Source organism: Wasmannia auropunctata, unplaced genomic scaffold, assembly GCF_000956235.1.
Source record: "Wasmannia auropunctata unplaced genomic scaffold, wasmannia.A_1.0 LD336074.1, whole genome shotgun sequence".
NCBI lineage: Eukaryota > Metazoa > Arthropoda > Insecta > Hymenoptera > Formicidae > Wasmannia > Wasmannia auropunctata.
The window spans coordinates 1841404-1856588 of record NW_012026816.1 but is presented as its reverse complement, the minus strand read 5'-3'; the positions used below and the strand labels follow the sequence as shown (position 1 = coordinate 1856588).

Here is a 15185-nt window from a genome sequence, read left to right as displayed (position 1 = left end):
GAGTAATCCGCATCCGGAGTAGCTCCAAAGTTCAAGTAGCTCATCGTCATCGTCCTAGTCAGTCCCAGTCGGTCCCAGTCAATCCCACTCGATTCTAGTCGGTCCCGCGGACAGTCGTGTACAGCCCTAGTCGTGACTCGTGCAATCGGAAGTCGCGAGTCGTGAGTCGTGATGCGTGTCAAGCCGGCGCCCGGGCACGCTCGATCGAGGCGCTACGACAGTTGAAACGCCAAAGCGAGTCCCGGTCGCACGCTATCGCGGCGCCGCTTGGCGCGATAAAGATCGCGCGGCCGAGACGAGACACCGCACGCACTACCTGAAGGATCGGCGACGAATGGACGCGACGCGCCGCGTCCGCTGCGACACTTAGCGGGCTCCACTTCCTGGGGGGGGACGTGATTCTCGTGCTCCGGACGACGGCGCACGTCCTCGTCGCCGTGCAGCGACCGACCGGTAGACGCGATGGCGAACACCGGGGTGCTGCCGTTCGTGCGAGGCGTGGACTTCAGCAGCAACGACTTCGGCGTGAGTACCGCAGTACATATACCGAGTTTCCGTGGAGGTTAACCTCTCGCGGGGAACCACGCGAGAGAACCTCCGGAACCTCAGCTGCGTCTGAGATTCTCATTTGTGGAACTTTTCGTACATTTATTTTGTTAGCGCTTAATTAACTTTGTTAATACTTAATAGAGATATCTATGTTGAGCGTAATGTAGCTTTGTTCCAAAAAAAAAGAGATAGCCGAATGACATGTCACTTTTGATGCATCAACAAATCGTAACTTGAGCGCGATGATAAGGTTTAGGATTTATCGTATGAGTGAACAATTAATTGCAATAAAGACTGTAAAACTGTACCTCGATATTTTTAGGATGGCAAATTTCCTGAATCCGTGCGTCTCATGACCGGGATACAATGGCTGAAATTAGACAAAACGAACTTGGTGGAGATCCCGGAGGAGATGGGCAAGTTGTTGAAACTGGTAAAGTAATATTCTTGAAAAAAAAATTGTGTAAACATTTATTTACACATAAAAAATATTTTGCGTCATTGTTGTTTACACGACCTAAAAAGATTCATTGTGTTATTTAAATGACTAGAGTCTCATATTAATGCATTTAATGTCCGTCCATTAGGAACATCTGTCACTTGTCAAAAACAAACTGGAACGTTTATACGGAGAGTTGACGGAATTGAACTGTCTCAGGACACTAAACATAAGGCATAATAATATCAAATCCAGTGGTATTCCGGCGGAATTGTTTCATTTAGAGGAACTAACAACCTTAGACTTAAGTCACAACAATTTGAAGGAGGTACCTGAAGGCCTAGAAAGAGCACGTTCCTTGCTCAATCTTAATTTAAGCCATAATCAGTACGTATCAACAGCTTGTACATTATCATTATGACCGTGGAAAAATTATCGAGTAAGCGTCGACGTTATTTTTATCCTTTCAGTATCGAAACCATACCAAATACGTTGTTCATCCACTTGACGGACTTGTTGTTCTTGGATCTTAGTTACAATAAGCTGGAAACGGTGCCACCACAGACTAGACGTTTGGCTAACCTGCAGACTTTAAACCTGAATCATAATCCCTTGGGTCATTTTCAGTTAAGGTAGCAAATGTTTTCATATCTCGATCCTTGGAATATATTTTTTTTCGTGAAAAGTTTTCTTTATTTCTCTCTCAACTTGTTTCAGACAATTGCCATCATTAATGAATTTAACGACGTTACAAATGCGGGACACACAACGAACATTGAATAATATACCTTCTAGTCTAGAAACGTTAACTAATTTGCAAGAGCTCGATTTGTCACAGAATAATTTACCTCGAGTGCCTGACGCGCTTTATTCCCTGTCGAATTTGCGCCGTTTAAATCTAAGTGACAATCAGATAACGGAGTTGTCAACAGCGATCGGTAAATATATTGAACTTTTATCGCCTTAATCATTTAATTTTGTGCGGACTAACGGGAAGACACATCTTCCAGAATTGTGGACGAGATTGGAGACTCTGAACGTGTCGCGAAACAAATTAAGTGCAATACCAGCCGCTTTGTGCAAGATTTTCACATTAAGAAGATTGTATTTAAACGATAACGAATTAGATTTTGAGGGTATACCTTCTGGAATAGGAAAATTATCATCTTTACAGGTTTTTTCTGCCGCTAACAATCATTTAGAAATGATACCAGAAGGATTATGCAGGTGAGTTGTTACTTTTTTTCTTATATTGCCTTACCGTAGGGAGAATAAAAACTTTTTTAAAGATAATACAAAAAAGGATGTATATATATTTTTTAGATGTGGTTCATTAAAGCAATTAATATTAACGTCAAACCGACTGATTACCGTGCCGGATGCCATCCACCTTCTGACTGATTTAGAACAGCTGGATTTACGGGACAATCCGAATTTAGTGATGCCACCAAAACCGACGGAAGTTCAAAGGGGATCGGGCATCGAATTTTATAATATTGACTTCTCGCTGCAACATCAGTTGCGTCTTGCTGGTGCTAATGTACCAGCTCCAGTTCAAGCCGCCAGTACGTATTACGACCATCAGATACGATAAAATAAAATGGAAAAATCTATTATTTTGTATGTAAAAGCATGTTTTTGATTATAGATAAAGATCCAATCGCGCGTAAAATGAGATTAAGAAGAAGGAGAGATCAGGAGGAGGCTGATCAGGATCAGGCCAAAATTCTTAAGGTACGTCATTATTTTACCAGTTATATTGCAGTGTTTTTACAGGCGATATATAAGCGAAGAAACTTATAATTATGATTGGTTTCAGGGCATGAAAGACATAGCGAAAGAGAAGAACAAGGATAAGGAATGTGAGGAATCGAAAGCGGAATCCTTAAAGTGAGTGGAATCTATGAACTTGTTGCTGTACATCACATCTTTTTTCCGACGTAGAGTTCTTCTCACGTTTATCATACCAATAAAATTAATGATTAATTTGTTTAGACCCAAGCGATGGGATGAGGCTTTAGAGAAGCCACCGTTGGATTATTCCGAGTTTTTTGACGAGGACGCGGGTCAAATACCCGGCTTGTCGGTCTGGGAGATAGAGAACTTTCTGCCGAACGAGATCGAGGAGGTGGCGCACGGCAAGTTTTACGAGGGCGATTGTTACATCATCCTGAAAACCGGGATAGACGAAGGTGGAGCGTTGACCTGGGCGATCTATTTCTGGATCGGGGAAAAGGCGACAGTACGTATACTTTCGAATCAGGGCAATAAAAACAAGGCTGGGATTGTATGGTGTAGGGATTATTTCACGTAGATTATTGCACATACAAACCGCGTGCAATTAATTTAATTGTCTCGCAGTTAGATAAAAGAGCGTGTGCGGCGATTCACGCCGTAAATCTGAGGAACTACCTAGGCGCACAATGTCGGACAATCAGGGAAGAACAAGGGGACGAATCGGATGAATTTCTGATGCTGTTCGATTCGGGTATCACCTATATCGAGGGCGGTCGCACGTCGTCCGGTTTTTACACAGTGGAAGATACAGTAAGTTTAATTCTTATACATTTTAATTATGGTATATGTTTTCGAAGAAAGACTTTAAATTACATCGAAATTTTTTTTTTAGCCAGCGATTACTCGTTTATATCGAGTGCACGCGGCGGGGGCTTCTATACATTTGGAACCAGTTCCAGTCTGTGCCGAATCCCTGGATTCCGACTATGTATTTGTTCTTGACACGGGGAATAAGATATTCATGTGGTACGGAAAGAAGGCGAAGAGCACGTTAAAATCAAAAGCGCGACTGATGGCAGAGAAAATTAATAAGAACGAACGGAAAAATAAAGCCGAGATTCTAACGGAGGTCATGGGTGCCGAGTCCGAAGATTTCTTCCTGCATTTAGGAGTGGAGGAGCACGAACAAAAAAATCTGCAAATTGTGGTAAGTTTCCTTTTTACGACACACAAAGCAACAGTAATAAAAATATAATTATACTGAGCATAATAATTATAATAAACATAAGTTTGAAATTTTATTTAATTTTACTTTTAATGTATTTAACAATTATTTCTTCAATTTTGTATTATTATAATTTTTTATTTATTATTATAATCATTTCGCTTATTTTTACGATAGGAGCACGTGGATCCAAATTTTGTGCCTCTCGTGCCCAGATTGTATCAAGTTCAACTCGGAATGGGCTATCTGGAACTACCGCAGATCGAGGTTCCTCACGGAAAGTTAACGAACACCTTGTTAAATGTTCGCAATGTGTATATACTAGACTGCTATTTAGATGTATACGTTTGGTAAGTGTAAAGAATGCTTGAGTCACTCTTAAATCTATACGACCAAATTAATTATGCGTATGATTGTAGGTTTGGTAAAAAATCGACGAGATTAGTACGCGCCGCTGCTGTGAAACTATCTCAAGAATTGTTCAACATGATAGAAAGGCCAGAGTACGCGATGGTAACGAGATTGCAAGAGGGTACTGAATCACAGGTATAAACATACTTCTTTAGTAAAAATTCAATTTACAAGTTCTTTTCATTGAAAAATATTTGCTTTACACATTGTACAGATCTTCAAGTCTAAATTTACCGGATGGGACGAAGTAATCGCCGTGGATTTCACTAGAACGGCTGAATCGGTCGCTAAAACTGGGGCGGATCTCACTAAGTGGGCTAAACAGCAGGAAACAAAAGTACGTTTATGTTTCATATAATAATTGCATTTTTTGTCCTGTTATTTGTATTTAAAATAAATTTTTATTCGTTTCTCATGTAATTTTTAGGCGGATTTGGCCGCTTTATTCATGCCGCGGCAACCACTGATGTCGGCTGCCGAAGCGCATCAACTGATGACGGAGTGGAACGACGATTTAGAGGGAATGGAAGCGTTGGTGTTAGAAGGAAAAAAATTTGTACGTCTGCCGGAGGAGGAATTAGGACATTTTTACAGTGCGGATTGCTACGTTTTTTTATGCCGGTATTGGATGGTATGTAAAACGTATCATTCTATCGAATGCGCAAAGCTACCTAAATTTACTTGAAAATTATCATTTTACTTTTTTTTTTTATTGAACCAGCCACTGGATATAACGGAGAACGAAGACGGTGAGGAGCAATACGAAGACGATTATCAATGTACGGTGTATTTCTGGCAAGGCAGAGACGCGGGAAACATGGGATGGCTGACGTTTACGTTCAGGTAAAGATCATAGATATATTTATCCTACGATTGTCAATATCAGATGAGTCATATCTTTTCTATTTCAGTCTGCAAAAGAAATTCAAGTCATTGTTCGGCGAAAACCTGGAGGTTGTGAGGACACATCAGCAGCAAGAAAATCTAAAGTTCATGAGTTATTTCAAACGAAAGTTCATCATTCACCAAGGCAAACGTAAGCAGCCAAAGACTGCGGGTAATGCCAAAGTGGAGTTCTATCATTTGCGAAGTAACGGCAGTGCCTTATGTACTCGGCTCATTCAAATACCGGCGGATTCGACGTTACTGAATCCTGCTTTCTGGTGAGAGACATTACGTTAAGTACGCATGGTTACATTCCGTTTGTAATATACATCTTATCTTTTTTTTTTAAATTTACAGTTATCTCTTAAATGTGCCATTCAACAATTCCGACGAAGGAACCGGAATCGTGTACGCGTGGATCGGGTCGAAGGCTGATCCCGAAGACGCTCGTCTAATCGGAGAAATAGCAGAGGAAATGTTCAACAACGTGAGTTAAAAATATTTTGTGCTTAGATCCCAAAGAGCTTAAGTTTGATTTCGTTCAATTTGAGATTAATTGCAAGTGTCTTAAATATTCTTTTTCGTTCCTAAATAGAATATTTTGTATTCTATAAATGAAGAAAAATGTGTTTGTCTCTTTCACCGTTGATAATAAATATAAATATAATTGAAAATAGCCATGGATAAGCCTGCAAGTATTAAACGAAGGCGAGGAACCAGACAACTTCTTCTGGGTGGCGCTTGGAGGGAAGAAACCGTACGACACTGATGCGGAGTTTATGAATTACACAAGACTATTTAGATGTTCCAACGAGAAAGGATACTTTACAATCAGCGAGAAGTGCACCGATTTTTGCCAAGTAAATTTCTAACATAGAAAAATATTCTGCTATTAATGGAATGGCTTCTGGTGTATCGCCGGAATTTTTCAAGTTTTTCTTTACAATAAATGGATAACGTGTTTTTTTTTCTGCAGGACGATTTAGCAGACGACGATATAATGATTCTCGATAATGGAGAGCAAGTATTTCTCTGGCTGGGTACTCGCTGTTCAGAGGTTGAAATCAAACTGGCTTACAAGTCAGCTCAGGTGAATTATTATACAAAAGTTCAACTGTCATAATTCTTATGAAAACGTTGCAAATATTTAGCGACAAAATCAAATTAATTCCGAGCGGTTTGGACGGATGCAAAACAAAGAGTTAGCGAACATTAACATTTTCTTCTTCTTCTTCCAGGTATATATTCAACACTTGCGCGTGAAGCAACCCGAGAGACCCCGTAAATTATTTTTAACTGCCAAAGGTAAGGAATCCAGAAGATTCATGAAATGCTTTCACGGCTGGGGCTCGCACAAGAGGCCACCGCAGTAAAATCGAGTCAGTGCTCACTACGCTTACCGTTTCAGAGTTAGTTTTTATAATCGCAGGCAGGGTATGACACAAGCGCAACATTGTTATGTAGATTCGTAATGCGTCCGCGATCTTCGTTCTTAACTTCACGTTTCATATGCCGGCCAAATGGAGGTCAATCCATCGCAATAATCTGTGTATCCTCGCGATGCGAACGATCGATTAGGAAACGGAATAATTGTTCACTAAACAACAACGAATCTAATTAGTAAAGTTTACATTTTCGCGTTTGCTTCTTCGCTTTTTCGACTTACTGAATAATTCATCACCGAATTGCTTTCTCGAGTACTCGAGCGCCAATCTGCTTGGTATACGTAATTCAGATTTCTATTTTTATTAGCACGGGCACCTTTTCGACTCAGTCTCATATATTTCTTAATTCAAACGGATGCGAATACAAAGAGTTTTTCCATCCTCGAGTCCAACAAGATTCTCACTGTGATGCGATTCTCTCCTATTTTACACTGTGAAAGAGATTCGTCTACCTTAACCGTTATAATTCATACTCCGTGTATTCAGCGAGAGACTTATTTATTTATTTATTCACATATATTTCCGTATTTATGAAGTTTTTCGTACAGACTAGACTATGTATCCATTTTTATTTCTCGCAAGTTTACGCGTTTCAGATAAGATGTGATAGACATTTTTAAAAATTGTTCGATGAATTGTGATACAAATGTTTATCGTCGAATTGTAACGTTGAAAAAAAAAAAGCATTTTCTTTTTATTCTTTTGTAGAGAAATAATTCTTCCATAAGAAGATATATCAACTTGTATAGCCCTGAAAGGGTTAAGATAGGATTTGTCCACAAGTTTTCTAGATTCGCGCGCTTCTAGCAAATACCGTCAAAATTGTCAATTGAACAGGATTATTGGAAATCGCATTTGGAAATTTGTGAATACTAATCGAAGACTGAAAAAGAGATACGTGTAATTATAATCATGTACACATCTGACTATTAACACCGCCCGATTGTACAGATGCCATAATGATCGTTTTTTGTATTACTTACATTGTATTTAACACAATTTATTTATAGATATAATATATATACATAGATTTTGTAAAAGTTCTACTTAACTCTCAACAATTGTATAAATAAATATTTCTATGACAATTTACATAATCTCAGGTATTGAAGCGTAAGTAAGGTACCTAAGTAGAGTGCAAGCGAAGAGACACCTCTTCTTTCAACTGTTATGCAAATTTCATGCAATTACTGGCCCTTGCGTCAATGCGACTTCAAACTTGAATCTGAAAACAAGTCAAACGATTTTCTAAGCTAGGCAAAAATTAACCAACAAAAATCGAAATTTCAAATTACAGTCAATCAAAGTGTGAAAATTACAGGCGTTAGCAGCCACATTAGAATTGACGACTAATCAAAATTTACTATTGTCTGTTTCTTCGGCACAAAAGCATGTTTTATTATATATATATTTTATATAATTTATATAATTATATATTTTTATATATAATTATATTTATAACTATATAATTATATATTTTATATAATTTTACATATTATATATATATTTATGTTCTTTTCTACGTGTATATGTGAATTGAAAAATTGGAACAATGAATAATAATGTCATCTTTGCACGGTAGACCGTTCTCGCACATACGAATGCCACAAGTTATCCTACAAATATAAAAAAAGAATTACCCTCAATTAGTATTAAGAGCAACCTCTAACGGGCTGAGTATTTTCATCAATCACAACGGAATGAAGCCAGCTGGTCGCTAATCGTCGTCATCGTCGTCGTCGTCATCGGAGGGCACGAAGAGATCGTTCTCTTCCAGGAAGTTGGCCACATTCTTGCTGATCGTGGCACCGACCAACAGGCCGAATATCACACTGCTGACAACACCCAGGAAACTGAACGGCGTCCTCTTCGGCTCGGGTAGGATCGCCCCGGACGGCGTGGTGATCGACGACCGGAGAAAGGACTTGGACACTAGCGTGTCCGTCTTCCTGAGAACGACGGTCTTTCCGCGAAACAACGGTGTCACCCTGTGCAACAGCATCCTGCTTCCGCGGGGTTTATTCCCGGTGACGGGGTCGATCGCGCGTTCCCTTCCCGGAATTCGCGAGCCGGTAGTATCCAGGCAGAACTTAGCACATCCTTGATGGAAAGGCTATATTCAGCGCGAATAGCGCGAATACCCATTCACTCAGTCGGTGTCGTCTCGAAAATAAAATCTAAAAGTCCCTTTGCTTTTACAGTTTTCCCCAGCCACTATGAGTGGCGCGCCACTCGCCAGAGAGAGAAGCATGCTTCTCTCTCTCTGATGTAACGTATGTCTTCGCCTGTTTGTATTGGCAACACTGCGCGCATTTCGGCATTCGATTGGAGGTTAGATTGGAGCATGTTGGAGCCGGAGCACGTCGGAGCAGAGAGTGACATCCTGAAAGATATATGTTTTGCAAGGTAGCGGATGACGAGGGTGGATGTCAACTCTGACTGGAAGTCATGTTTTACGTAATAGGATTAGGTCTAGGCGACGCGAAGGATGTCACTGTCAAAGGGCTCGAAATTATTAGGAAATGCGACCGCGTGTACCTGGAGTCTTACACCTCTATCTTGACAGTACAGCAGGAAACCTTGGTTTGTATTGTATTCTAAATGTCGAAGATAACATACAACTCTCTCGATTTACTTTCGTAAAGCGTTCAATCGTGAAACTTTTAACTTAAAGACATATCGAGTGTAATTTTTCTACGCTATATATGCTTAAATTTGTTTTATATTAGGAAGAATTCTACGGGCGTCCCCTGATCGCAGCTGATCGCGAGCTAGTGGAGAACAGCGCGGACGAAATACTGCCGACGAGAGACGATGAAGATGTTGCCTTTCTGGTTGTGGGAGATCCCTTTGGAGCTACCACTCACACGGATTTGGTTCTGCGTGCAAAGGCAAAAGATATACAGGTGAACGGGAGCAGTGTTTACTAGAATTATTATATATTTATGACATTCTGAAATATTATCATTATTTATGATATTCTGAGAAATATCATAATTTATCTTATATTACCATACGTATCTGATAAAGGTTACTTAAGAATATTATCCTTCTGATCAGGTGAAAGTCATACACAATTCGTCAATTTTGACCGCAGTTGGGTGTTGCGGCTTGCAACTTTATTCGTACGGGGAAATCGTTTCGATTCCCTACTGGACGGACACTTGGCGACCGGACAGCTTTTACGACAAGATAGCTTCCAACAGGCAGAGAGGACTGCATACCCTCTGCCTCTTAGACATCAAAGTTAAAGAGCCTACTCTAGAAAGTATCACGAAGAAAAAAAAGGAGTACATGCCTCCGAGATTTATGAGTGTCAACGAGGCTGCTAGTCAATTGATAGCGATACTCGACAATAAGATTCAAGAGGGCGATAAAGATTTAGGTCAGTGGCAACAACTCTATTGGAATGCTATAATGATTACGTAATAAATCATACAAATTGTACAATAGCAAAATTATAGTAATTAAATAACGATTATGTAATGATTACAAATAATAATAATTTAACTCAGTGATGTAATTATATATTATTTTTGCATTTAATAGCGTTCACGCGGGAGAGCCTGGCGGTAGGCTTAGCGCGGGTGGGCTGCGAGGACCAGCGCATTGTCGCTTGTTCCCTGCAAGATATGACGCGTGTGGACTTGGGACCGCCGCTACACTGTCTCGTCGTACCGGCTGAAGTACTCCATGCCCTCGAGAAGGAATTTCTAACGGAGTACGCAACTCAATGACTGTGAGAGAAATAAGCCGGACTTTTTTCTCTAATAAAAAAAATAGATAAATAAGATGAATTCCCTTTTTTGTACAGGACTTGGATAAAATAAATTGATCGTATCAAACGATTAAACGATGCATTTATCTTAAGTGCAAGATGTCAATAATTTGATACGATGGAAATTTATATTTTATTTATTTTTAATGGAAATACACTTTTTTATTTTATTTTCGTAAAAATTTAAATATAAATTATTACATCTATATTATATTAATTACAATTTTAATGTCTACGATTTTTAGAGGTACGTTTGATTTTGCAGTTTTCATAATCCTAAAATTCATACAGGACTTGGATAAAATAAATTGATTGTATCAAACTATTAAACGGTGCATTTATCTTAAGTGCAAGATGTAATTTGATACAATGGGAATTTATATTTTGTTACTTATTTTTAATGAAAATACACTTTTCTATTTTATTTTTGTAAAAATTTAAATATCAATTATTTATATATCTTTCTCAGAAGCAATTATTTCAATTGTAAATTTACATCTATATTACATTAATTATAATTTTAACGTCTACGATTTTTAGGGGTAAGTTTATTGATTTTGCAGGTTTCATAATGCTGAAATTCATAATAGAATTTCCGAGCTTGCATAAAACTTACATGAGCGCAGTTGTCGCAGTTGCATTATTAAATGTTCGATATTTCCGGCCGCGTAACGGGTGATCGTTTGCAACCGAACCGTATCAGTTGCAACGTAAGACCATCACGGAAGGCAGAGAGAGATTGGCGACCGCGCGCACCGTGTTTACACGGGCCGCATTATTATTCCATTCGCTTTGGCCCGCTTCCATATTCTAAGCCGCGTATAATTCCGCGGCGGAGTCACGTGGCCGTGCGCCAGGGCAAACTAATCAATGGACAAGCCATCGACCATCGCGGCGACGAGGCTGGTATCGGCCGATTCAGTTGTGCCACGGGGGTGCGCTCGCTCGGTGCATGGTGGCAACCCTCCCGTTTCGTTTCCCTCCTCCAGCAGGTACACCCGGTGTTTCTACGACGTACGAAAGACAGCGATATATTCACGACATTGCTCCAATTTAGGTTCTCGCACTTCGACAGGTATACGGAATTGTACGAGCACCGTTGTTCCGCGATGAACTTTGCACCCCGATACGCACACGTATATTCACGTAACTCTGTAATTGTTTCTGCAAAAAGAAATATACGTTACGATTGTAATATTTTTTTGCAATTATATCTCCCCCGCACCCTGCAGTTAATTAGTTTGAAGAGATATACACATATATATGGAATATATCTTTTCCGTACTGAGATCAAATAAAAAAAAATAATAATCAATTTAAAATAAGAAAAAATAAATTTATTTGGAAACGTTTTGTCAAAAACTTACTGCTAATTAATTATCAAAGCTAGTACAAAAGTTGTCTTTTGTACAGGTAGTTCGAAACTTAACGAATACAGCACAAATGCACTAAATAGTTATTTCTTTTACATATATCTAGAAAATTGTAATTTGTATCGCTTTTTAAATCTTCCTACTCAGAGTGTCCTAGAAAATTAAAATTTTAGATAAGGCAAAAATTTCCGAAATGCTTTGATGAAATTTGATGAAGGATTTGTATTTTTTTGTAATCATACAAGTTCCAAAATAATTCTATAACTTTTTTAAATATCTAGAACGCAAATGCAAGAATTATACTGGAAGAGTCTTTGAAAAAAAAGATGCAGTATTCTACGATGTATCGATCGTCGCAGTGAAGGAAATGTCGCCGGGCTGCGAAATTCACGTACAAGATAAGGAAATAATCGGAAGCATTATGAGATATAGTAAAGTGGCACGATGCTAAGTCCGACCCCGCCGATCGATCGTTCCAGCCTGTGTCCTGGCACAGGATACCTTATCGCGCCGCGGGTGCCTCACGGTCTCGCGACAGTAGTCGAGGGTCTTACGAGGGAGGTCCTACGTCACCGTCCCGAAGACATATACATTTTTGCGGCCCGCCACTTCGAGAAGCTGCTGAAGCTGCGGGAGGAGTACCATGTCGAGGAGTATTGCAATCGTGAATTCAGCCATGAATGCAGTCGCGATTTTAATCTATGGCCCGCCAAGGCAACTCAAAACATCAGAAAACTTTCGAACGGCGGTTGGTCCCTGGAGAAGGAGATCGAGATCTTCGAAAGGCGCGAACAGGTAGCCGCTGATGCGGCTGAGGAGAGCCAGGAGGACGTCTCCACTGACAGAGAAAGTAAAAAAACGTCGAGGCAGACATGCTCGAAAGGCCCTGCGACTACGAAGAAAACCTCGAAGAGGTCGAAAGACAACGAGACAACGTCGGACGCTCGCGCGACAAGAATCATTTCGCAGATGACCGCTCTTCATGGCCCTGGCAAGAATATTCAAGCCAAGGATATCAAGCAGGAACTCAGGAAGAACAAACTGAGTGGCGAGAAATCGAAGGCGGCCGACAGTGTGGAGAAAGGGATTCGAGGCGATAGACGACCCAGGACAAGGGTTTCCAAAACGGATAAAGGGTCTGTAGAGGAAGTCGAACGTGCCACGACGACGACGACGACGACAAGCTCGAGAACCTCCGCACGGAGACCATTGAAAAAGGTGCGCCGGATCGAGACAGAGTCCGAGACTGAGACGGAACGTGAAGTCGCGGCCAAAGTTGGACTTGAAGATGCAGGGTATAATAATTTATTTTACTATAATAATTTTATCTTCCTAATTAATTTATCGTAATTATTTAATATTTTTAAAATTTCGATAAGTACTTTAGAAAATTTTACGTAAATATAAAAGGATTTGTCTGATTGTGAATATTCTTTTTTTAAATGTCTGTAGACGCGCGAGATCGAGCCGCGAGGAAATCGCTCGGACCGAAAGCAGGGAGAGAAAATCTGAAACGCGGTTCTCCGAACATTCCTCCGCGAGGAAAGTATCGTCGAGAGCGCTCAGCATGGATCGCATCAGGGCGTATGTGCTGCGCAAATTCGCGAGCACCGCGAGCCTGGAGGTGCTGCGATCGCCTACGTACGTGGAGCAGGTGCAGGAGGTGATCGATCGCGCGGCGCCGATCATCAAGGAGAAGCTAGAGGAAATTGGAAGACCGCGGGGAAAGCGTTCGAGGTCTGTCGAGCTTGCCTGGAATGAGGAATCGTTTCCTTGGTACGTTCGAGAAGAAAGGAGACACGGCGATGAAGAAGAGAGCGGAAGAAATAAAAGTGGAAGCGGGCTGGAGCGAAAAGTTGATATTGTGAAGAAAGAGGAGATGAAGGATTCTCTTGGAAGGAACGAGACGATTCCGACCGTCGAGAAAGAGGAAAAGAAATCAAGGAGGCGCAGTGTAGGATCAGGCAAAAAATCGCGAAGGCGCGAGAGTGGTGATTTCGGGGTCGTCGATCAAGTCGACGACAACTCGAAGCATAGCAACATGGAACACGAGTCCGGCGCAACGCGCGACACCTTGGAAGCGAGACTGACCGCCACGCAGAGCATCCTGGAAGGTATCTCAAAATCAACGTCCGAGTTGGGCGGTGCTCGCAGAAGCGATCCTGCCGGAAATGAACCGTCGGAATCGGAAGTCTCCGACCACATAAATGTCGTTTCTCTGCCGGTCGTAAGGCCGCCCTCTTCCAGGAATTCCAGGAGCGCCGCCAAGAATGGTTCGGATAGTCTGACGCTACCGCCCATCTCACCGGAAGCTCCCAAATCGACAAAGAAAAAGGATGAATTGTCCTTACCGGTTTTGTCGACGGCAGCGACCAACAACGGCAATCATTCCGCCAGAAAGCTTCCGCAGGAGCAAGATGTCTCGAAGGACGCGGAGGAGGCCTCGACGATGCACGACATTACGAGTGATATAGAAGACATAGCGGTCCTTCCTGAAAACGGTCACGAAGATGCGATTATAGATGTGACGCAGGATTCTGGCAGTGATCTACTATCTGTTAATAAAGAAGAAGGTGAGAGAGATGAAGATGTGGACAAGATTTTCGACGACAAACGCGGAAGTCTCGAGGAGTTTGAAGAATTAGAGAAATTTGAAGAGGGGAAGAGATCGGAGGTCTTCAGGGATAGTTTAAACGTTACACCGGAAGTGGCTGACGTACCGCTAAGGCCAGACTCATTGGAACCTGATGAGAACGAAGTCAAGCTTCAAGATGATAATGCGGATCCTGTACGAGAGAATACGTTCGATAGATTGAAAGATAAACTGATCGAGATCGAGATGGCGGAACGCAGTATTGAGAAAGCGTTGGCTTGCCAACAGGTCGCGACGTGTGACATTGGCGAAATGACGAGCCAAGTGGAAAAGTCGGTGACTGACGGGAAGATAAATGAAGCGGAAAAGCCGACTAATGAGGCGGAAGAGACTGTGAGTGAGATACGAAAGTCGACGGACGTGGGAAAAATACCGATAAATAAAAATGGTGAGGAAGGGAAAAAGAATTATAATGATGAAAAAAGGAAATCGATGAATGAGGAGATAAAAAATGTAGCAGAAATATCAAATAAAACGGAAGATTTAAATATAGATGAAAAATTAACAAATAAAGCAGAAAAAATGGAAAGTGAAATAGAGGGATCGACTGATAAAATAAAAAATTTAACAAATAAAACAGAAACAACGAATGGAATTGAAAATTTGACTATCGAAAATGAAGCAGAAGGATTAAAGAGTAAAGGAAAAATATTAAAGAACGGAGGAAAGGCAATTGATCAAACGGAGATA

At 40.8% G+C, this 15185-nt stretch overlaps 4 protein-coding genes across 4 annotated transcripts in view; 3 read left to right on the top strand and 1 right to left on the bottom strand.

Moving 5' to 3' along the window:
• Nucleotides 1–316: 316 nt before the first annotated feature.
• On the top strand, nt 317–7783 carry LOC105449611 (protein flightless-1). Its single transcript, XM_011688900.1, has 22 exons — nt 317–525; nt 872–982; nt 1137–1375; nt 1459–1620; nt 1706–1926; nt 1999–2215; nt 2312–2553; nt 2637–2722; nt 2808–2878; nt 2984–3230; nt 3350–3535; nt 3618–3932; nt 4128–4300; nt 4370–4496; nt 4576–4698; nt 4789–4992; nt 5083–5204; nt 5273–5524; nt 5604–5733; nt 5924–6106; nt 6223–6336; nt 6485–7783. The coding sequence occupies exons 1-22, from the start codon at nt 463–465 to the stop codon at nt 6617–6619; spliced, it is 3723 nt and encodes a 1240-aa protein (XP_011687202.1). The 5' UTR covers nt 317–462; the 3' UTR covers nt 6620–7783.
• Nucleotides 7676–8845, bottom strand: LOC105449612 (protein EMRE homolog, mitochondrial). Its single transcript, XM_011688902.1, has 2 exons — nt 8332–8845; nt 7676–7916 (listed from the first exon to the last, which is right to left on the bottom strand). Exon 1 carries the CDS (start codon nt 8691–8693, stop codon nt 8409–8411), a length of 285 nt encoding a protein of 94 aa, XP_011687204.1. The 5' UTR covers nt 8694–8845; the 3' UTR covers nt 7676–7916; nt 8332–8408.
• Nucleotides 8846–8990: 145 nt separating this feature from the next.
• Nucleotides 8991–10849, top strand: LOC105449609 (diphthine synthase). Its single transcript, XM_011688896.1, has 4 exons — nt 8991–9274; nt 9421–9597; nt 9752–10076; nt 10241–10849. The coding sequence occupies exons 1-4, from the start codon at nt 9140–9142 to the stop codon at nt 10426–10428; spliced, it is 825 nt and encodes a 274-aa protein (XP_011687198.1). The 5' UTR covers nt 8991–9139; the 3' UTR covers nt 10429–10849.
• Nucleotides 10850–10922: 73 nt separating this feature from the next.
• Nucleotides 10923–15185, top strand: part of LOC105449739 (cingulin-like) — a 9696-nt gene continuing 5433 nt past the window's right edge. Inside the window, exons 1-3 of the mRNA XM_011689121.1 lie at nt 10923–11544; nt 12124–13137; nt 13295–15176. Coding sequence (XP_011687423.1) covers nt 12287–13137; nt 13295–15176 — 2733 coding nt within the window. The 5' untranslated portion in view covers nt 10923–11544; nt 12124–12286. The remainder of the gene's footprint in view (nt 11545–12123; nt 13138–13294; nt 15177–15185) is intronic.

Excerpts from the sequence above, each read along its gene's own strand:
- LOC105449611 (XM_011688900.1), top strand. The coding sequence starts at position 463 with ATGGCGAACACCGGGGTGCTGCCGTTCGTGCGAGGCGTGGACTTCAGC. Across the intron at positions 1,621-1,705 it reads TTGGGTCATTTTCAGTTAAG|ACAATTGCCATCATTAATGA; the intron begins GTAGCAAATGTT and ends AACTTGTTTCAG. Across the intron at positions 6,337-6,484 it reads TGGCTTACAAGTCAGCTCAG|GTATATATTCAACACTTGCG; the intron begins GTGAATTATTAT and ends TTCTTCTTCCAG.
- LOC105449612 (XM_011688902.1), bottom strand. The coding sequence starts at position 8,693 with ATGCTGTTGCACAGGGTGACACCGTTGTTTCGCGGAAAGACCGTCGTT.
- LOC105449609 (XM_011688896.1), top strand. The coding sequence starts at position 9,140 with ATGTTTTACGTAATAGGATTAGGTCTAGGCGACGCGAAGGATGTCACT. Across the intron at positions 9,275-9,420 it reads CAGTACAGCAGGAAACCTTG|GAAGAATTCTACGGGCGTCC; the intron begins GTTTGTATTGTA and ends GTTTTATATTAG. Across the intron at positions 9,598-9,751 it reads CAAAGGCAAAAGATATACAG|GTGAAAGTCATACACAATTC; the intron begins GTGAACGGGAGC and ends CCTTCTGATCAG.